Raw genomic sequence first — 24,586 nt, forward strand, 5'->3', positions numbered from 1 at the left:
TATGGTTTTTGTGTTGTATAAAAGTGAAAGTGTGTGACTGGGTCAAGGAGCGAACCGATCTTAAGCATACCGTGGTGTTGCTTTAATCCAGGGTTTCTCAACCTGAGGGACGCGATCCCTCATGGGGTCCGAAGATAAGCGGAAGAGATAAATATAATTAGAATCTAGTACCGAAAAATATTTTTAAATATTATTTTAATTTTGTTCTAATAGGCATATTTTTATTTTTTATACATACTGTTAAAAACAACAAAATATAGGTCTACTAAACATTTTCAACAGGTGCAGAGTTGTTTAAAAAATCAATTTAAATGAAAGAGGTACGATACTCATAATAAGAACTGCATATTGAAATAGCAGAAAAATACAAATGCAACAAAATCTGCATATTGTAATACAATTAAAATTGAAAGTTAATCAGATACCTGAGCGTGGTGTGATTTCATTAGTGCGGCAATGTCCGGTTCAATGTTTGTGACGCCCATTATCAGATCATTTTCAACTGATAAGCGATTTCTTGTCTTTGTCTTAATGCTTACCATGAGAGAAAAACCACTCCGGCCAATGATATTCATTTGAAATAGTATGAATGGGGTTCCTGGTTTAATCCCAGCTCGTGGCAAGTGAACGTTGTGGTGGACAAACACCGTGTGCGTGGGTTTCCTCAAGGTCCTCCCTTTCTTCCCACTTTCTTCATTCCATCGTTTCATTCATTCCCCATCATCACCGTCTCCTTTAGCCTACATCGTGGGAAAATCGATATTTGAAATATGAATGAACTGACCAAATTGGGTTTCAGTCCATTCGCTTTTAGGGAGGTTACTGTATCCACTATATACAAGAAATGGATTCTGTTATTATAGGAATAGATGGATATCGTGAGATCTCCACAATAGGTATATTAAAAATCCCACACACGCTTATTACAAACCAGTTATAAGGGGTCGTTGGCAAGAGGATGTGATAAAATGGGAGTCGTGATAGGAATTAGGTTGAAAACCACTGCTTTAATCAGTATGCTAGTCGAGCAACACAGTTTTAATATTTGTATCAGTCCTTTCTCTTAAATCATGTATATATATATATATATTTGATAGCAGTTCTAAATATGTCTTAATTTAGTTATTTGAGTGTTATCCAAAAATGATCAGTAGATTTGTCCAGGCATAATAGATGCACCGCTGTAGTACATAAAATCTTAATCTAAAACCTCGAATATCGCTATTAGGAGTGAAAATGTGTGGCTGGCCTGGAGAAGGACTGGGTGACTTTGTGATTAATTCATCTTGAAATTCTATATAGTTCCACCTATAGTAAATATAGATAATGGTAAAAATAGGTTATTTGCATACATTTGTTACAACTTTTATTTTATTTCCAGGAAAAGCGAGATAACTGTGTGATAATGGCTACAGGCTATGGGAAAAGCTTGTGTTATCAATATCCCCCAGTGTTTCTGAACAGTGTGGCATTGGTCATTTCTCCTTTAATATCTCTTATGGAGGATCAAGTATTAGCCTTGAGTGTAAGTATTGGTTGTAATTAATATTGGGTTGATCATATTAATAGGGCAATGGGGCACTTAAGTCATTTATGGAGCATGTTGAACAAAACATCTCTTACCAATTGTGTGGATTACATTGCCAAAGGACGGGAGTCTTGCACTGTGTTCAATATTTGAAGATTACATCCTTTAGATGGGCATCATCTTGACAAAAACATGCTTTGGCCCTAACAGTCATGGTCAGTACCGAAACGAGTGTTTCGGCAGAGATAGCTGCTATCTTCCTTCAAATGCTATCTTTCGGTTCATTGACGGTAGTGGGATTTGTGGTGTACACTTTCTCCTTTAGATAACCCCACAGGAAATAGTCCGGTGGAATTAGATCGGGGGACCTGGATGACCAATGGAAATCACTGAATCTGGGGATGAGGCGTCCAGGAAGTGACGTGGAAGGGTTGTCATTGACACTACTGCCGTATGACTCGTGGCACCATCCTGCTGAATTCACATGTTCCTTAGGCCAAGTCGTCTCACTTCGGGAATGAGAAAAGTTCATAATATTGTGTTGTATCTCTTAGCAGTGACTGTGACGGTATCATTATGTTCGTTCTCAAAAAATAGGGATCTATCACACAGGCATGACACACTGCACACTACACAGTAGCCTTGGCACTGTGCATTGGTGTTTTATGTAACAGCTGCCAATTTTTCATTGTCTAGTCCAATTTTGCATTGTGTGCATTGTCTAGCCAAGAATCGACAGTTTTCTTTATTGACATAACCACTAAGATGGAAATGAGCTTCGTCGGACGTGATAAGGTGTTGCACAAAGTCATCGCCTTTTGTGATTAGACAATCACAGAATGCGAGAATTCGTTTTTTTTTTTTTTTTTTTTTAAATCTTATCTTGATCGATCAATTTACGCACTACCTGTAGCTTGTATGGATACAGTTGTAAAAGTCATTTTAAGAATACACCACACACTGGTACGTGGAATGTGCACTTGACGACACAATTTGCGAGTTGACTTCTTTGGACTTTGATCCATGGCATTAGAAACACATTCAATGTTTATTGCACTACGCGACAATCGAGGTCTCCCAGGGGATCGCTGTTTGTTCGCGTTTGTAGTCTGACGAAAGTTGTGAAGAGCACGTAGTGTGACCTTTCGGGATGGTGCTGCCGTTTCTTAAAATGTTGTTTGAAACGCCGTTGTGCTATGATGATGAAGGTATTACTACTGAAGAACACATTCACGACGTACGGAATTTCAGCGGTGGTTCACATCACGATGATTCCCTACAACAGTGAAAGAAGCATGTATCAGTAACTCCTATCCTAGTACACTTCCTGATAAGCTATATGAAAGGCATGTATGACTGTTATTGCTCGGTGTTTAAAAATATAAATATATCTTATCAAAACGGTCTACCCTGTATTTATATATAGAAGGTGACTATAAATTCAGGAACTATTCTATTTTGTGAAGTCAGTGAAAAACTTACTTTCAAAGCGTTCTACACATCATGTATTAATTTCAGTCATTTTTTTAAAGTTTAAATAAAAAAAAAAAAAAATAAATTTAATAACAAAATGCCAACCAATCATGTGAACTTCAGCGTGACATTTTCAGAGTTCTCAAATCATTTAGTCCTTTTCTCATAAAATCAGGAAACATGAATGCACTTTTTGAAATTACGTACGAGTATATATATGAATGGAACGCAAATGATTCATATATTTATTAACTTCTTTTATTGATATGCAAATTAAAGTCTTTCGAAATTGTCCATTTATTTTAATTATGTTTATAAATATAACTGCACAGTGATTTCACTTGTGCATTTGTGTATCCTTTTTGTACTTCTAAAATTACCCTTAAAATATTTACAAGTGTGCATGGTCAGCACGATGTATATCTATGAGGTGTCCTCCGTGGATGAGTCGGTAGAGTCCAGTTGAAGGAGTGGAAGGCAAACTCGAGTAGTGGTTCGGATCTCCTTTTAAGCTGTGTTCCATTCTTCATATCCTAGCTGTTTTATAAGGACGTTAAGAGGCCAAACAAACTTAGTTTCTATTCATATATAATCTAAATAAATAAAGTAAGCCTTAAAAATCTTGTTATAAAGAAACCAACAGAGGTATATACAGAAAATCTTTTTTAAATAGTTTTTGCTAACTGTTTTCAAATCGATATTTCTAGTACACTGCTGCTAGTCTTGAACGGCATTTTGTGTGAATAGGTGTCGTATAGTAGATTGATTGATTTTTGTGTTTTTCATCCCGTTCAGCAGCGAGGCTATATAAGACGTGGACCTACTGATTAACGTGGAATCCGATCCACATGAGCTCCCGCCGGGAATCGAACCCAGGTCTCCCGCGCCAAGCGCGCGCATGCTAACCGCTTAGCCACGAAGGAGCTCTCTGTCGTATAGTAGAATTACAAATTAAACCAACAATTGGTTTAAAATGAAATGTATATAATAAATTTTAATTTGGAAAAGGTAACTGAAGGTTTTATATTGCCATGTTATCAAAATAGTGCAAGAGGAAATTCTGAGAAGTGAGATGGGTTGCGCGTTAGTTGCCCAGATGTACTGAGGAAGATGTCAGAGAAAACCGAAACGGTACAATCTAGAGTACACTAAATATTAGACGCGATAAATAAGAGTGCATTCACGAGTTATTATAAACATGCGTCTATTAATATCTTAAGTCTATTAATATATATTAATATCTATTAATAGTTAAGACTTAAAATTTACTCACTTCATCTCACTTTCTTTTTGTATTAAATTACACTATCGTGCTATATCATGTTTATTTAATTGTTTATTAGCTTTTATGTATGTGTATATATTTTTGATAATTTAATTTCCTGGTTGACAGGTTGCAAACATTAATGCGTGCTTTTTGGGCACAGCCCAGACGAAACAAGGAGAAGTGATTGCCGATATTTTTCGGGGGAAATACAGAATCGTTTATCTTACCCCTGAGTTCTGTGATACTGACTACAATCAAAACTTATTGAAAAATATTAAAGAAAAAGTTGGTGTGTGTCTTGTAGCAATTGACGAAGCTCACTGTGTAAGCCAATGGGGTCACGATTTCAGGAATTCGTACAGGTAAGGTTTAGTCGTTGGAAAAGTAATTTACTTAAAATATATCAGAGAAAAAAATTCGCGTTCTATAGTACAGGGAGTTATAATGTGCTAACAACTTGTAATATTTCTCAAAGTAGTTATTAGTTTTAATATATTCTATATTTTTTGTTTTTATTTGATATGTGAAATTATATAATAATAATAATAATAATAATAATAATAATAATAATAATAATAATAATAATAATAATAATAATAATAATAATAATAATAATAATAATAATAATAAAAGAGCTGAATAACTACAATAAAACTTCGATATTGTTTAATAACTTAGAAGCTATAAAGCTTTTTTTGATAATGTTGCTAGTTTCGAGGCGACTATAACAATGAATGTCCATGACTGAAAAATGCTTGACGGAAGGGGAAAAAAAAAAGACTTTAAGCACATACGCGGGTTACCATATAAGTGCAGGCAAAATACAATGAAGCGACTGTTGAACATGTGTTTTCAAGATATGTCTTATTGTTGAAAACTTTGTCGACAAGATGTATGTCATTTATTTATTTATTTATTTATTTATTTTTAAAACCCAGATACACATTTCTTACCAACTAGTAGTAGTTAAAACTGTTCATTGCTAGAATATTATGTTAATAAGTTTGTACCTATTTCTTGTATTGGAAATTTGATCCGACAGGATGAAACGTACGCGAATTATTATGAATGTGTTTTTAACGTCTTAGGTGGGTGTGTAAAATGAGGTAACTACAAAAATTGATTTTGAGTTAAACAGTATTTAATGTGCTGGTCTTCGTATAATCACATAGTTACCGCGAGATACGAAGTCAAGTTCCTTCGCAGTCAGTGATGATATAAGAAATTACTCGATACACGCCGATGCGGAGAAATACGGGCTTTTTTCATAGCTAAATAACTCACTTTTCACAATTTTTAAGACATCTCTCTTAACACACACAGCCGATATTTCTTTTAAAAGTTAAGAAAACGAACCAAGAGGCGATAACTAGTTTGGTAATGTACAAAAGTAAGAACAAAGTTATGAATATAGTAAGGTTCATTGATTTTAATCAAGTTTAATTATAGAGGGTATTAACGAACTAAACCGACAAACTATAACAGGCGATTCCTCACATCAAAATAAGAAAAAATATTCATGTGGGTATGTAGGGAAAAGGGCATAGTTTCTGTGTTAGGGCTGTCCAAAGTTTCGGAAAAAAAAACACATCGCAATACGCTTTATTCCGAACGTAAGGAACCGTGCAGCTGACGTTCCCTAATACTTCCGACGTCCCACCAGCGCATTCTGGGTTCACTGCTAGAGCCTGTCTAACTCACCTGTGCCCTCGGAAAATATGTCAACTATACTTCGTCCCCACCCCCGCCGCCTTCTTGCGGAGGAAATCTTCGCTTTGCTTCGGGGGAGGAAGTGAATGACCTCGGCTGTGTTGCCAATTTTTCATTTAGTCGTTTGGTTTTGGCGAGTGAAGATCGTAAGCTATTTAGAATGGCTAACAAGACAGTGCATAGCGCAGCCCGTGAAGTAATTCGGAATGTCATCGATTTCTGTGACAGGGAAAAGGAAGCCAATTCCTGGATATTACCTCGGGACAGTGCTACGAAAGGAGCAGCGGAAATGTTTAATAAATCTGAACGATTTATTAAGAAGATAAGAAGAGAGGCACGAACACTCAAAGAGGGGGGAAAATTATCAACACCAGGTAAGAAAAAACGGAGAAAACTTATCGAAGTTGATGATATGGATAAATGTATACTTCGTAGAATTTTACATAAATTTTATGTCAACAAAGAAGTTCCTACACTACGCAAAATACTTTTATATGCCAAAAATGGAATAGGATTTAAGGGTTTTGTTGAAACGTTAAGGAAGATTTTTCTCGAAATGGGATTCAAATATAAGAGGCGTAAAGATAAGCGGTACAAACTTATGGAAAGGGTTGATATTGTAGCATGCCGAGCACGTTTCCTCAGGAATATTAAAAAATACAGGGAACAAGGGAAAAATATTGTGTATGTAGATGAAACGTATACTCACCCTAGTTGCAAAGTTTAAAAATGTTGACAAAGTGTAGACGAAGATGGTGTTCTTGTAAATAGCAGTTCTGGATCACGACTCATTATTGTTCATGTGGGGGTAGATTAGGATTTGTTCAAAATGCGCTACTTATATTCAAATCACAATGTAAAACAGGTGATTACCATGATGGTAAGAAATGCTACAAATTTTGAAAAGTGGTTGCAGGAAAAGTTAATACCAGGGCGGCCGAATGAGAGTGTAATTGTGATGGACAACGCATCTTATCACGTTCGTCAGATAAACAAACCACCATCGACCAGCGCGAAGAAATTAGATATTCAAAATTGGCTTCGTTTAAATAATATTTCCTTCGATGAGAATATGACGAAAATATAACTCACTGAAGTTCTCAGGATAAATAAGCCAAATCCAACATACTATTCCCATAACATTTTAGAAGAAAACTGCCACATTCCCATACAATTGCCACCATATCATTGTGATTTTTCACCCATTGAAAAGATATGGGGAATTGTGAAGCAGAGAGTTGCGGCACAAAATGTTGAATTGTCTCTGCAAGATACATTGAAGTTCACAGAAGCATTTCGTTCAGTTTCTGTTGAGGAATGGGTGAGGTGTTGTGATCATGTTGAACGCTTAGAGAATATGTATCGGCAGCAGGATGGAATATCAAATGAAGTCGAAAGACTTGTATTAATTGTGGGGTTGACAGCGACGACGATGATGAAAGTCTTTCCAGCGATGACGATTACGAAATGGAGACCAGCAGTGACGACGACACACATAGCTTATCAGGTGTGGAACCATTGATGTAAAAACTTCACTCTGGACTTCTTAATAGGCTCTTTTGAGAGCCAAGCTGACAGTTGCATTGGTTTGCCTTTTAAATATTTACTGGTATACTTCTGGAATTTGTTTGCTTTACGAAAACTCGTCGATAGCTCTACGAAGTTGAATTTCTTTCAGAATATTAAAATTAAGTTTCCAATAAGTGTATAGTGTTTCTTTCAAAAGTTATTCTGGGAATGTTGTAAAATCCAAAGGAGGGTGGGAAAAAAGATCCAGTAGTACACGTATTGTAGGTAATTTTTGTCTCTACAACGTTAAGTGTGTGTCTGTGTGGGTATGTCTGTGCGTGAATACTGTTATATATACCCCCTAGTTTACGTTAAAAAAAAAAAAAAAAAAAAATCATAGACCTCCAAACAGGTTCGATCCCATGCCATGAGAGTTCTTGTAATGTGACACACTGGCACAAATCCCGGGGGGATGAGGAGAACGTCCCCCAATCTTGGAACTGGGAGGACTGTCCTCCCAATAATCCGATTTGAAATGTGTTTTTTTTTGGGGGGGAGGGGGGGTGAAAGAAATGTGATGATTTGTGTCCGACTGCCACAAAGGAAAGTGAGATGAAATTGATGTGCCTTGCTGTATGTAGACTATAATATACAACAGGTTCATCTCAGAAATGAGATTCACGTACCATAATATGAGTCTTATATCTCTCCTTCCCCAGAATAGGCCTCAAATCTGCCCGCCTTCCAATGTTGAAGACAACTCTGTTCTTCTGTTTCTCCACAGCATTGTTTTTGAACTTCATAATTAACATCGCTTAAAAAATTATATATATATATATATATATATATATATATATATATATATATGGGAATGGTCTTCCCCGTTGCCCCTAATGTTGAAGACAGATTTGCGCCGATGGTGTGACGTGTTTGTGGGTATTCTCGGTGTTCTCTTGCTCCCATCCAGTTTCTCATTTCACCAATTATTGCATCGTCATTCATTTGGAGCAGTCACGTAACACTCTTTACTCCCCATGTCAAAAATATGAGATGTAAAACTAAAAGATTTAAGATTGTATAGTATTCAGAATACTTAAACAATTACGTACGTGTCCAATTTATGTAACAAAATATTACTTTTCTCTGAACTTCCCCACTTTTTTCCCTAAGTGCGTAGTGTTCTCGCATGCCATGTAGAAAACTCAGGTCCGATTATCGGCTGGAAACATATAGTTCGAATCCTACGTTAAATTGTAGAATAGAAAAAAAAAAAAAGTTTCATCTTATATAGCACAAAATTAAACTCAAAATAACTTAACTTTTGTTTTTAGAAAATATCATTTGCAGATATTAGATTAATTTGTCTATATCTAATTTGGTTGAGTAATCGAGGAGATTTGTGTTGCTTTTTTATTTATAGACAACCTTTTTTTTTTTTTTTAAAAAAAAAATATAATAATACTTGAAATAAGATGTTTCAATGTGGCAACGCTGTCCGCCACAGCAACTTGTCCCTCATTGGAGGGAGGGAGGGAAAACACACATCGATAGCAGCGCCAGCAAGGGCACAGATGGAATAGAAAGACTCTATCAACGCTTGCTTTATGCTTATTTTGAACCTACATTAAATTTGAGAATATCTGGAAATTTTATATGTCCTGTGCCATTGGCGTCAGCAGCATATAAACTTTGGGGGAGGACAGATTAACCGAGAGACTGGGTATTCCATAGGTGTCCTTCCCCTGAAATAAACAAAAGAATGTCTTTGTACATTGTTTTTTAAAGGATTTTTGACTTAAAAAGCAAGCAAAAACTTAAAAAAAAAACGTGTTTTATTTTTAGCTTTGAAAGCCTAGTTTCTGGAAAATGTGGCACTAAAAAAACACGCGCACAGTATTTGCAGTTTGTTTGTTTATTCAAAGACTAAAATTCAAGCTTGTTTTACAGTTTTAGTTAAATGATACGAAGCGTAGTCAAAAACAAAATAATGACAAAAGGTAGTGTGAAGTGCATACTCAGAAACGATAGTGTTTTGAAAATAGGTTTTAGGCCTACAAGTCTACAACGAATGTAAACGAGGCTCAACAATGTATAGTTAAAAAAATCAGCTGAAAATTATGTTTTTTTAAGCTAAACTAAACTCACTTTGCTGCTCGCAATCTAAACAAAAACAGTTTGTTACTTCACAGTTTACTCCACCTTCAGCTTCATAGGACCGAAAACTGAGTGCCTTTTTTTCACAATTGGAGACAAACTTTTGTGCTACTTTTTTCGTATCCACTTTGTCTAACATTATATTGTGAACGTCGCACAGTAAAATAAGATTACTGAAAATAAAATCTTCCAGTTTATTTAGTTATTTTTTTTATTTATTTATTTATTTTTTTTTTGTTTATAGATAGTAAAAATTTCCACGATATAACACAGAAATATTATCGTTCAGATATGATAGAGGAAAATTTTATCACTTCCTCAATATTAGGCCTTCCCCTTCTGATCTAGTGACTAAGACTCATACACTTCGTACACATGGTCCCGGGTGAGATTTCCTGTGAGAGGCCATTGAAATGTGAAGGTATTTGGTGGTTTGGAATCCGTCTTAAACTTCAGGTCTACGTTTCATTTTGCTTCGGTGTTGAAAAGGGACGCTAAACTTTGATAAACGAAGAAACAAAACATTCTCAATATTTTCAATGTTATTCATTGTATTTGGGATAACATTTTGAATATCAGTCATGTCTATTTACTACTAAACAACCAGATCTGTGATTGGAGCTGAGCAACAAGTTTGCGCCATTACAGACAGTTACATAGAGGCTTGTATCCCATTTTTATCACTGAAGTATAGGTCCTTCTTGCACCAAGAAATGTAACAGTACAAATTTTAGATAGCAAATTAGATAAGGCTCGGCTTAACCCACAGCAAAGAAGTTGGCACCATACCAGAAGACACCATCTTCAATGTAATACATGAAAAACAATTTCTGTGGAGGATAGAATATGCCCTTCTTTCACCATGCCCTTCAGTTAAAAAAAAAGTATTTTTTTTTTCTTTTGCGCTGCATAGCGTAGTCGTTAATGCTTTCGCCCAGGTCTGATTTCCGGTGAGACACTCGATCGAAAAGGTCACTGCTTTTTCAGACCAGTTATCATGAGTGAGGTTTTTCGTGAAATTTCCTCATTCACATCAGACAAATACTGAAATGTTACCTAACATACAGGTCCTAGGTACAGGTTTCCTTCCCCCTTCTCAGGATAATATGCTTGTCAAAGGACGTCGCTCCTCGTACGTGACAGGTTTAAGGTCATATATGCCAGTAATGTCCAAAAATATGTATAAATAAATAAATAAAATATGTTTTTTATTACAATGATTGGCATAAATTTAATTTCTTGGATTATTTTAATATTTAGTCATTAAAGTAGAGACTGTATTTATATAATCATTTATTTATTTTTGTCAAAATTAATTTCAGTTGTATATTGATAATTGCTGTATTTGTTTCAGGCGTTTGGGCCAGTTAAAAAATATTATGCCTGATGTACCTATTTTAGCCGTGACGGCTACAGCTACGCCGGAAGTCCGAAGAGATATATGCACTTCTCTCAAATTAAGGTATTTATCCTATTACGTTTTAAGAGAAGTTTCTCTACATTTCATCAGGCAAATGGTTGCTGTGGAACGATTAACCACAAACTCTGACAACTTGCTTCTGAAGAAATTTTATCTTAGATTGAGTTGTTAGTTGTTTCCAGTGTAAAATGACTCACAATGTATCTTGAACTTCGTAAATAAGGTGCGGAGTGATTTCATATATAAAACAAAGTACGATCATTATTCTTATTCTCTACCCATCATCTAAGCAAGCAATATAGTAATATATGGACATCCAAGTATGTTATTGTTTCTATGTATTTTCCTGTTTATTTTGAGGTTTACAGAAAGTGTCCTACAGATTTGCATGTGCCCAACATAACACTCTTCTGTATGTTCTTCATGATTTTTTCTTCAATTCCATTTGTTGCTGTAATATTTGTGTAACGTATTCTCTACTTTCGTGTTAATCATTCAGTAATGGCCTAATAATAAAAGTGCATTCACGTACGACATTGTACATAACATAATAGCAATTCCTCATCTCGGTCTTTTTACATAGTTTTATTCGTCAATTCCAAATTACACTAATTAATATATAATTATTTTAAACTGCAGAAATGCTCTTAAACTCAGGAATTTCAGTAACTAAGAGCACAATAGACTTCAATACAAACCACCTACTTAACGTACAAAGAACAACCCGAATATTAAATAATTTCACAGATTAATTAACATTTCGTTTCAGTCCTAAAAATAAGCACTTCCAGCCAAACCATACAAAATACTATATAATTCCCAATAGTTTTAATAGCCTTTTCAACATCTTGTGCACCACTGGTATTCGATGTTATTGTTGATATTATTTTTACATTTTTGGTGTTCCATTATTCTTTTATTTTTGTAGGGCTAGTTAGCATTTTTATGTTTTATATCTATGTACTTTCTATTAGGTATACTTCTTTCTCTTTGCGGGTTACTGTGATTTCCGCAGATGTACTTCTATGCTATGATGCACTATGATGTGTTCGCTATGATGTACTTCTTTATCAGTTTATATTGTTCTGTCCCAGTAAAGCTTGGGTCTATTCCTGGTGTGAATTCCTGTTGATATTTGTAATACGGTACTCCTTGTATCGTTTTCGATTTTATCGTTATTTCATAACGTAGGATTTTTATTACTTTGTTGGCCTTTCCTTGAATTCCATTTTGATTATTATTGCGCATCCATTGTGATACGTTGTATTGTTTCTAGATATATTTGACATCTGCACTCATCACCTTGTGTTGTGATGTTTTTCAGGATTTTTGTATTTATTACCTGGTCTTGTGTTCTTTGTATGTCATGTCATGCTTTCAGTTTCTGGATCTAAGTTTTCTATATTTATCTATGTATACATGTCGTATCTCTATCTACATGTTCTTAACTGACTTTCCGGGAATCGTCCATGTAGTGCGAGCGGTCCCGGGTTCGATTCCCAGTTGGGGCACTCGGTCGAAAAAGTGTAAAAGCTGTTTCAGACCCACCATCCTGAATGAGGTTTTCCTGGATTTTCATCATTCACACCAGGCAAATGCCGGGGTGGTACCTATTATATAGGTCCCAGGCCCTTTCTTCCTTCCCCAATCCTTTCTTCCTTCTGTTTCCTCGGATAGTGTGATCACCGAGGGACGTCATCCCTCAAAAACGTGACGGGCTAAATGGCCATAGATGCCGAAAGCCCAGAAATCTAAATCCTAATCCTAATCCCGCCCATGTAGTGTTTTTTTTCCATTGCTTTCTTATATGCTTTGTTTGTAATGCTTGTATGATTTTTGGTTTCTTGTATCTGGTTTGTGTAGTAGCTATTTGTGGTCCTCTACTACTATTGCTTTGTGTAGTTGTGAATTTTCTTACTTTTCGTGGAAATAGTTTCTTAATATTTGAATTTGTGTCTAATAAAAATTTCGTGTATTGAGTAGTTCTCGTCCTCCTTCGTTTCTTTGTAATGAAACCCTTTCTTAAAGCCGCTCGTTGGTCTAGTATTCTGTTCTCTGTCAATATTGTTCTGGTTTTCCTCTTACATTCTGCTAGTTCGGTCCATTTTATTACTCCGAACGAGTGTATTAGAACCGCCACTGCAAATGTATAGCTTCACGTAAGTTTTTACTGAGGTGGTTTGTTGTACAAATATTTGTCAATCTCTGTTGGTAATTTTCTTTTATTACTTCTTTTATCTTTTTGTGTTCTATTGTCCTGGATTGATTGAAACTTAGATATATCATGGCTTTCGATTCATGACTTTTGTGGTTAACCTACATTTTTTGATTATTTGTTTTCTTTGATTAACCTACATTGTTTTACATTTTATGCAAGTCTGTCGATAATGTTTCGGTGATGTTCAGTAGGTTCCTCAGTTGTTTTGCTCGTTTTCTAAGTAGTAATACTAGTAAATGATATGGCAAACATTAAAGTGCGAACGTATTTATTCCAGAAAGAAATATTTTTGAAAGCCACTGCTATTTTCAACCTCAGTCGCTCCAAGTATGTAAGACGGTGAACACCCTAAACTCGTCACATATATATGGGTAGGGTTACTATACGTCGGCATTTATGCGGACTTGTTCGCAAGTAATAATTTCTGCCCACACACATATTCCGAATATATTATCACATTGTTTAGCAAACTTACTGTTATATTTAAATGGTTAAAACAACACACACCGCAATTCTCTTTCTTATTATTGGGCTTATGTTATGCTTTCAGTATATTAGATAGGTAAGCAGGATATTACATTCTAAATAGAGTTACCCAAATGGAAGTATGTCCTCATTTTGATATTTCAGAAAATGCTAACCTTGTTTGTGTTCATAATTACATTAATCAAAACGTAAATTATGAAACGTTGGCCAACTTACTATCCTACCATTTAATTATATTTTAAAAATGTCACAAAAACTAAATTACCAAAACACACTTTTAGTAACGTAAATCTTAAATTTTTGAGGGGGCCGCGGTGGCTCAGTGGTAGAGCGTTCACCTCTGGTGCTTGGGGTCCCGGGTTCGATCCCAGTCCCCGCCAAGTAAACTTTGTGGTGGACAAACACCACCGTTTTCTCGGGGTTCTCCCGTTTCCTCCCACTTTCTTCATTCCACCATTTCATTCATTACTCATCATCACCGTCTCCTTTAGCCTAACCGGCAAAACCGTGGGACGTAAAACTCAAAGATTTCATTTATTTCATTTTTCTTAAATTTTTGAATAAAACCATTGATACTATAAAACGTTTTGCACGTACTAGGATATTAATGTATAATAAAGTAAAATAATAATTTTGCTTTAAGTGCGTGGTAATGTTTCTTCTATAGTTCGGTATCTCTAGACCGATACTCGGGGAACTTTAATCTAAACAAACCCGTGAGTTGTTATTACATGCTTAATATTTTTCGAAAGCTAGTGTCCTAATTCTGTTTTCTTTCCCTATGTGGCTGACACGCTGACTTAGTGGTAAAGCGCTTACCTCTGATACATGGGGTCCCTGGTTTGATTCCTGCTTAAGTAAGGTTGTGGTGGACAACATCGTTCTATGGATTTTCTTGGGATATTCCCGTTTCTTCCCACATTCTCATTCCACCAATTCTTCCATTATCATTCTCTTGCCTTAATCGTCGCTTCCCTTAGCCTAAAGGGCATAATCGTAGGACGATAAACTGAAAATTTTCATTTCATTTTATTTCTTTTCTGTATGTACGCTAACTCTTGCTTTGTTCATTCTTGTAATAGTTGATTCTTGTAATAGATGTTAGATGCTTATCATGCATAATAGTGAAACAACAATGATTACTAAATTTTGTGTGAACACCAACCATTTACAATTTTCTGAGGTCGCATGCTAGTTGTGGTCAAACTTAATAATAATAATCAGGGTGCGAATTACCGGGGGGATGAGGGGGATTTTCCCCCTCAATCACATTTTGTTCCCCCTCAAAGAAGTCAGCTGAAGTATCCCCACCGGGGATGCTCGCTTTCCCCCTCAAACTATGCTTAGTATTACTCCAAATTTCACCGATTTTTGTTATTTCTTGTAAATTTAATCTTCTGGCTGTATTTCGAAATGATCGATGTAAGCTGTTCAGTTTTGGTCATTTCTACTTACCACCTAATTACCCACTATTTTCAACGTTGTTTAGTAGAACTATATTATTATGACTACGGTTGTTACTTGCAACTGTACCTTCGTACCCTTCAGTTCTTCATCGTTTGTGAATTTGAATGTACTAATTGCGTATAACAAAGCCATATATAGATTTATAAATGTTATTAGCGGTTGGCCAAGAAGAAGTAAACAAATAGCTTCTTCTACCATACTTGGCGAAGTTCGGATGTCATATTCATCCTCTATATTTGTATCGATTATCATCTTATTTTAAATTTTGTTATAACATGTTATTTCATTTTCCAGTGTACTCTTTGTTAGCACATGGTCTTCATACCCTAGTAGGTTGTGTGTATGCAACTCAAAAGTTGCATTTAATTTGTGATAATTAGCATAGTAATCACTGCTTTTACAGTTTACGGAAATGAACTTTTGAAACTGTACTCAAAATCTGAGATATAGGTATTCTCTCGTAAGTATATGTTAACGTACACGCTGGAGGGTACGCTCCTAGTGAGCAGACATGTTAATGAAGGTGATTTTTAGGTGAATAAGCGAATAATTCAAGATTTGTTTCAGCATTTGTTAATACGACTCGTTCTCCGTGTCATTGTCCGTGTCTGTATAAGCATTTGAACTGAAGCGTTTTTTTTTTTTTTTTTTTTTTAAGTTAACCCTTCATTTTTCCATCTTTTCGCTGTACAGTTTGCTGTACACGCAATTAATGTTGTCTGAAAAACTTCAGTGTAATGTTTTACTTTATTTAAATAACGTAGCCCATAGTGAATCAACTCCTCTTCAACCTAACAGTAAAGTAATTTTTAAGTGTTGACTTCCTGTGCCCATCACGGAATCGATATTTGGAGAAAAAAAGTCGTGATGAGCACAGCCTTAGCGGAAAGTAGAAGCACAAGCTCGAAATTTGAATTGAGAGATTTTAAATATTTGGCCTTCGATTTGACCTTGATGTGAGAAATCGGGACCAGCAACAGTCCATTTCTTATTTGATAGGCTAATATCTAGATTTTCTTTTTTAAAAAAAAATGTCCGGTTTAACTGATAATTTTAGTGGTTTTCACAAGACTGAAGTAGGTTTCTTTTCGCAACCTGTAGGTATTAATGCAAAGTGGAAGCTTTCAATATGAGTGGAAAAATTAACATATGCTTGTGATCATGGCTATCGCTCGAGGCGAATTATTAACTAAATAAACCTTAGAGAGCTACGGGGACAAGAGTGAGTACAACATTAAAACACGTTCAGAAAGGTTTAGTGGGGTGTGTGTTATATATGTGCATAGTTATTGTCGGTAGATTTATTAAATTAATAAATCTCTTATTTATTACAGATGTCATATATATATATATATATATATATATATATATATATATATATATATATATATATATAGGGGTAAGGCATTTATTGTCTCATTTTGAAATTTGAACCTTCAGACTATGTCCTTTGGCCTAATTTCATCCCCCCCCCAATATACATTATCTAATTCGCACACTGATAATAATAATAATAATAATAATAATAATAATAATAATAATAAATTGGAGTATATCATAAATGGGATGAATAGAGTTCATCGAAGGGATGAATTTTGTTCTAAAATTGTTCAAAATCACTACAGTTTTTTATAAATACTTCCTGGTATGGTTTATTGTTGAATAGGTTGGAGAAAATTTAGTGTAGTGACTGTCTTTTGTTTCATTGATTACGGTAGATTAATCGTGCTTCTTAGTGCGCTGTGTCGCGAATGTAGTTCCTATTGAGGGCACAGTAAAATAGAAAAATGATTTCGATTCTGCTTTCCATTTTTTTCAATTACCCTTACGAATGGAATTAGGAATTATATTTCATTAATTTAAATGGAATCTAATATTCTTTACACGAGGCATAAAAGAGGTATCTTTAAATTGTGTTTCTGTAGTGAACTTTAGCTATCACACAGTTTATATTTAGTCTCATTTTTGATAACTTATACCTTTACTTAATCCGCCTTCAAACTTGGCACCTTCGGAACACACACACACATACACATTGTTCCACCGCTCCTGCGATTTGTAGAAACTAGTGCTGTCGAATTTTTGTGACATTTGCGGTTTTCGGTTTTTGAGAAAACCGGTTTTCTGAAAACCGAAAACCACAAATGTGGTTTCCAAAACCGAAACCGCAAATGCGGTTTTCAAAACCGAAACTGCAAATGCGGTTTTCAAAACCGAAACCACAAATGCAGTTTTCAAAACCGAAACCGCAAATGCGGTTTTGAAAACCGAAACCGCAAATGTGGTTTTCGAAACCGAAACCGCAAAAGCGGTTTTTAAAACCGACATATCGGTTTTATGAAATTTCACTTTTTTCAAAAACCGATTTCGACAGCACTAGTAGAAACACCGGTTTTGATCTCTTCTGCGTTGGCGAAACGGAAGAGGCCCATTTTTAGCTTTAGGAAGAGCCAAACATCCGATGGTGCTAAACTGCTTTTAAGGCTGTCAGTCTCTGAAGCAGATTTTCTCCAATTTGCACATGAAGTTGACGTTTGTGGGTTGCTCGATCTGTGACGTTGTGCCAACTGATCACCACACACAGCTCCTTTCAGTTGCGCTACTCGTACAATGTCTATTATAAACCTGTTCACACTTGTCAGTTTTATAATTAGTCAACCTAAAGATTGTACTGTATAAGATTCATTGTGATTGCGTCACAAATGCCAAAACTACAACATTCCGGGAACGTTTTGATTGTCCCTTGTAGTTTTTTTTAAATATTTTGGATGAATATAGTAATTAAATGTTACTGTAATAACGCGTAAACTAGTTTTATAAAAGCGGCTAAATAAGAGGAATGAAACTCATAGCTACCTCAGCAGTATGGCAAAATGTTGTCTTTTGTATATCCTTTATATTCACGTTTATTAATGGTTTTATTTTTATGTTTATCTCAATAGGATTCTTTCTAAGAAAATCATTATGATGATCACTCCAATAAATAGGTCCCTCTCTAACAGTTTTGCAGCATTTTAAGATAAAAATTAGTAATGAACGTTCAAATCATGTTATAAATTTTCTTCTGAATAGTCTCCGCAAGGAACATATAAAATAGGCAACAATAATGAACTGATCAGACATTTAAGAAACAATACATTTGAATATTGTCAGAACTATTAGTGTCAGTTAATACAATATTCTCAAATTGATTGATTATGAGCAGCAAACTTGTAAGTTGTTGAGTCTTATTACGTCATGTAGCTTTAGCCCTCCTCGCTGATCTAGTGGCTAGCAACTGTGCCTCTGCTGCATGTGGTCTCGGGTTTGATTCCAGATAAGAGATCACACATTAGGTTTCTTTAGCCTAGAGAGCATATTGTGGGACGTTAAAGTAAAAAAAAATGAAATTAACATTTTTTCGTGTTGTTGTTATGTTTCTGACAGTCTTCGAATGAAGTGAACTTTCACAAGGAGGTGAGTGGCTATTCAAACTTTACAAGATAATATGCTAAAATAAGGTACTGCACGTTGTATAATATAAAATTTCTATATAGTTGGATTTGAATCCTCGACATTGTGTTTGCTATGCCAGTGCTTTACCACTAAACAACCAGTGCTTCTCGTTACTCTTGCATAGGATACAGAAAATATAGTTACATCTACTTCTAAAAGTAGATATTTTAAAGTACTAGATAGGTACTAGGTAACCATTTAAAATACAAAATTGATTTTAGCAAATTTCTCAAGAATGTTTAATTAAACCTTGAGAGTCGTTTGTATATGAGTTTCTTGTAAGTTGAGGCCTAATATATATCTCTTTCTGGCACCGGAAAAGATTGAAAAACCATTTAGTCAGTTTCAAGTTAACATTAATTTCCATAGCCATCTATGTCTATGTCGAGATCATAGTGAATGCGATGAATTGGAGGTCAGAATACAGTAAAATTTGCATTTTCAAGCCCCTCGAAAATGTTTATATGGTTATTTTTGTTTATTTATTATAGCGGCTGTGGGGTAAGTGAGCAGAGGGAAAGTTCTGAAAGTAGACGAAATTTTATTTTCCAAACGTTACACTACTTTCTCTTTTTTTCTGTTTTTGTGCACATTTAGGAGTCCAGTTGTTTCCTACAATATATATAAACGGATATATTTCAAAATGAAAAGTTTTTCCCTTCCCTAGAATGGAAATATTCTCCCTTCAGCAGTTTTTATGTTAATTTGCAGATTTTTTTCTCGAAATTAAATTTCGTCCTTTCCGTCTGGAAGAAGACACATACAAATTATCATTCTAAGAGAGAGTTACTCTTCTTTGTAACTGCCGGCTCTTATGTTGTTTTCCATAAGTTTCACGTTTTTATGACATGTTGTACATTGTACGTTTTTATTTCTCCCATAAAACATTTTTTTTTTAATAAATAAAATAAGTGATATCTGGACAACTTCGGAATGGTTTTATAAGTTAGTGCGAATTAAATAATTAGAGGAACTGATTTCTGACGCAATATTAACAGCACGATCGAACGATGTAACTTAATATTCAGAGAGAAAATACAACAGGTTGCGTTTTTACCCCCTACTTAGCCACTCACGGTAACCTTTATGTTTAAGAATTGTTTGGTTTTAGCATCTTAGTTTTCGTTTGTTAACGCGTCTCAATCATATCGTAATTTCGATCGACCGTACTGTGAATTAGTAAACGGAGAAGTTCAAGTGGTTGTAAAATTTCTACATGCTCTTTGAATTTTTTTTGAACTATAGAAAAGGATGTGCGACTTTTAAGAGATGTAAAGTCTTCAGTAAAATATGTATAATTAAAGGTAACAAACATTTGTATAATCTACTTGGTTTGTTGGATTTGTGATTAATGCTCCTTTCAGCAATGTAGCTCTGTTAGACGAGGACGTATAGCCGAACCACTTGAGGTTCCACCAGCAACTGTAGTGTACATTTTTGTGTGTGTCGTATGTGTTTCGTTTTTTTTCAACGAAACTGACCCAGTTTCCAATAAAATTATTTACGTTACCATGTGAAACTAAGTATGTGTTCGTTAAATACGAATTTTGAATATCACATACCTTCCTTTTCTTCCCCTAAAAATTGTAAACAACATCATTCATCCTTTCGCAACCTCATTGAATGACTTTCTGTTTCGGTGACCACGCTGGAAGTCGCTTAATTATCCAATAGACATTCACTGGGGTTGTCCTTGCACTGCGTACACAGACTGTGATTCACAGTCAAGTATACGAGCCATATATTGTCGGATGACGTGACTAAGAGCAGCATAGTCTCTACAAACACTACGATCAGCATGCTCTTCAAATACGACAACCAACATGCTCTTTACAGACACTACGATCAGCATGCTTTCTACATATACTTCAATAAGCATGCTCTCTTCAGATTCTACAATAGACATTCTCTTTACAGATACAATGATCATGCTCTTCATAGATACCATCAGCATCCCCTCTATAGATAGTAAGATGAGCATGCTCTTCAAATATTACGAGCACCATGCTCCTAAAATGTACGATCAGCATGCTCTACAAATACGAGTGCAGTATGCATTCAAACGGATACTGCAATCAGCATGCTCTCTACGAATACTACGATCAGCATGCTCACTGCAAATACTACGATCAGTATGCTTTGCGGATTGAATAAGTTGCACTCACTGTGTAGGAATTGAGTAAGTTAAGAAAACACACTAGACTTTTGTTTCGATACTTGAACCACCTTCGTTCTATGTACGTGAGTTATAAATAATGTAATGGCAAGACCGTCAGGACGATGTTAGTGCGCCGTGCGCTTATACTCAGACAGTGGATGCCATCAGTAGGAGACGTTCAGAACGTAGAATGCGAGAAGCAGTTGTAGTAGCGAGTGTTATCAGTGCGATCAGTTGAAGCTTGCAACTTGTTCTCTGTCGGTCTAAAACATTTTTACAAAGGTAGAACAACGATCGTTGATCAAAATATAGGTAGCTGTATGAAAAATGCATGAGAGTGTTGTCAAGGTTTACGTGAAGCATATGGCAACGATGCGTTACTATATCGAATTGTAGCATGATGGGTACATGTGTTCCGTGTTGATTGGGATGTGTCAGTGGATTTATCCCGTACAGGTCGATCGTTCATTTCTAACGAGCAGATAAAGTTAGTGTGAGGCCAGTTTTCTGTAGTTTGCTGATGAACTGTCCGATAATATTTGGAAATTGGTATTAGTCATCGATCTGTGTAGCACATGATGAACATTCTCAACATGCGAAAGATTGCGTCACGATGTCATCTTTTCATGCTGTGCCCCAAGGTGGCACTGTCAACACAGCATAGTATTGTAGTTTCTTTGAGTACCACTTGCTTCCGTCTTCACGCTGGAAATGTCTGCATTATTTTCGATATGATTCACCTTGCATCTTGCTTGACAATGCACGACCATGTATCGGAAACAGTGGTTACATGGTTGCACAGGTAGCGTTGTGAAATCCTGGAACATCCTTTATATTCCGTTGACATGAATCCCTGTGACTGATTTGTTACAACAAATGTAAGAACCTGTAAGTAGCTTCAGGTTTCAAACGATCCATCGGTTTTCCGAGCAGTAAAATGCTCTACCATTACGATCAAAAGAGACCAACTTACTGACGGCAGCCGTAGGCTGCCATACGTTGGGTCGAAGGTCCAAAACTTCACGTGATTATAGCGAAAGTATATAATGAAATATTGCTTCTGGCCTTCATAAATTCCTATCACCGTTTTGTTAACAGTGCTTTACAACCCTCGTGTATACAATACGAGAGTTTAAAATTAGTTCTTTAACATTATGCAGAAGAAACAAAATTATTATTATTATTTATCTTTTTTAAGTTTTACAGATTTTTATGCTTATTTGTTTTGTAGGAATGCTGTTGTCACTGTGACCGGCTTTGACCGTCCAAACCTTTACTTAGCCGTACAATTGAAAGGCAGTGGTATTATCGATGACTTGCGGAGTATGTTTGTGAGAGAAGGAAAAACGATATCTTTTGAAGGACCAACAATTATCTACTGTCCAACCAAAAAAATTACAGAGAAAGTTGCCAACGAACTTTCAGGTAAGCTGAATATCATCCTCACCATTGCTCTGCTATTACTAGTTGTCACTGCAACAAATTGGGATATTTCAGTTGCATGTAATCTTCTGCTGATCTCGTTCGTCTTAGAAGAATTTTCACTTTAATACTGTTCATCAATTGCAATATTTTGCATGTTTCTCTTCTGTTATATCTTCTGTTAAGTCCTGAGCTCCTTCGTGGCTAAGTGGTTAGCGTACGCGCCTTTGGCGTGGGAGGCCCTGTTCGATTCCGGGCCGTGGTTCGGATTCCACGTTAATTAGTAGGTTCCGTCTCAAGCCTCGCTGCTGAAAGGGACGCTAAACTCAAAATCAACTCAACTCAACTTCTATTAAGTCCCTAAGAACTGTTTCCTCTTCCAATTTATTTCTTTTTCTACTAACAGAAGTGCCTGGCTTCGAAGTCGAGGCTAAGTTGGATTTAGACTGCATCGGGAGTGTCTTTTTTCATCTCAGCGACTCCGAAAACTATGCATTCGATACTAATATTGGTTGTTTTGAATTATTTTTACGTGTCACCCCCCTTCGCTTTTCCCCTAGGGTATAAGCCATATATGTATGTGCACTTGTTTTCAAAAATGAGTTTGCATATCGATATTCATCTTCCTAACATGTGGAGCTCGGAGATATTCTGTTTTTAGCATAAGTGTTAAAACATCTTTTCCCCTTTGAGCCCCGCTCCTCCCCTCTTAGAAAATGCATTAAAACATAGTAAATAGTGTACGAGCTTTTCCAGATTTCGATCTTTCGATACAATTACTTAGAAGTGTGTTAAACAAACAATGTGGATTTATATACCAAACAAAGACACAAACATTCATTTCTTTGTGTATAAGATATATGAAGCTGAATGTATGTTTGTCCGCTATGCAAGGTTCCTAGAATTTAAATCAAGGTCACCTTTTCCATAATAATACAAAAGACTATCAGAATAGTACAAGGTACCTTATTTTAGAGAGAAAGGATATCATCCTCTGACAATTCTCTTTACATCTAAAATATTGGATGTTTTTCTTCTGGTGAGTTATGGGGAAGTTAATTGTATGGACATATATCCCAGTTAATAGTATTTAATAATAGAGAGTGTACATAAACTCCGGAGCTACTTTGAAAAATAAAATATTGTAGACCCAGAATGTGTATTGATACTCGAAATACTGTAAATTTGTATCGATAATGGAAATACTTAAAATGAACTGGAAATTATTGTATAATACTGGAGAAATGTAAAACTTCCCTTTAAGATCCTTCAAGAAAGCATCCCCATCATCTGGTGATAAGGCTAGTTCAGTGGTAGAGCGTTTGCCTCTCGTGCGTAGGGCCCTGGTTCGATTCCAGTTCGTACCAAGTGAGCTTGTGGACAAACCGTGTGTGTGGGGGGAGGGGTTATCGGAGTTCTCCTGTTACCTCCCACTTTCTTCATCCCACCATTTCATTTATTTCTCATCAACAACGTCTCCTTTATCCTACACGGCAGAACCGTGAAACGTAAATCAAAGACTTCATTTCATTTTCATTTGTACTTTAGAGATTGGGGTGCTTCGTTTTGCCTCCACATCGTACTCTATTGCTTCGATTCAGAGTCACAGTGGTGAATCTACATCTCATCACTTGCCACTAGATAAGTAAAAGTTATCTTCATCTTGTTTATCATGGCCAGAATTTCACATGAACACTCTAGCCCATGTTCCTTCATTTCAGGTGTCAGCATTCAGGGCACCCATCTTGCGCACACCTCTGACAACATCAGCTATTGATACAGGATTTTTCACCTGATCCAACATTTATATCCAATGCCGCAACAATCTGCGACACTTACACATCAATTACTCATTATATATTGCTCTACTTGGGCACACATTTCTTCTTTAGTCTCTTCCACATTGCAGCCAGGTCTTGGTACACTTCCCCGACAAAACATAGTAGCCCACTTTTTCACTGTAACGTAGGAAGGTACGTTATGACCAGGGCCCGGATCTTGTTGACAAGTCAACTTTTTTCTGTTACGCATAGGACAAGGCAAGTTCAAATAAAAACGTTATCCGTCAACTCAAGGTTCTAAAAGTATATTCTTTTAAGGTCAGCTTTTCGTCACTTTTTGCCGTTTTGAAGATTCAGGTAATTTTTTAATACAGTATTTTAAGGTAATTTTCAGGTCACTTATAGTCTTTTAGTCTTTTTCTTCTACATAAGGAAATCTTATAATGAACACTGTTTACGGATTTGAAAAATACGAAGTTATCTCTTTTCTTACTTCCT

At 35.8% G+C, this 24,586-nt stretch overlaps 1 protein-coding gene across 4 annotated transcripts in view; it reads left to right on the forward strand.

Moving 5' to 3' along the window:
* LOC145671337 (bifunctional 3'-5' exonuclease/ATP-dependent helicase WRN-like) overlaps positions 1-24,586 on the forward strand; it is a 141,657-nt gene that overhangs the window by 33,839 nt on the left and 83,232 nt on the right. For all 4 annotated transcript variants that reach the window (XM_081740352.1, XM_081740354.1, XM_081740353.1 and 1 more), the window contains exons 5-8: positions 1,382-1,525; positions 4,395-4,630; positions 10,996-11,103; positions 22,117-22,310. In XM_081740352.1, the coding sequence (XP_081596478.1) occupies positions 1,382-1,525; positions 4,395-4,630; positions 10,996-11,103; positions 22,117-22,310 (682 nt within the window). The remainder of the gene's footprint in view (positions 1-1,381; positions 1,526-4,394; positions 4,631-10,995; positions 11,104-22,116; positions 22,311-24,586) is intronic.

The sequence above is a fragment of the Thermobia domestica genome, chromosome 15 (genome assembly GCF_964235325.1).
Source record: "Thermobia domestica chromosome 15, izTheDome1.hap1.1, whole genome shotgun sequence".
Lineage (NCBI taxonomy): Eukaryota > Metazoa > Arthropoda > Insecta > Zygentoma > Lepismatidae > Thermobia > Thermobia domestica.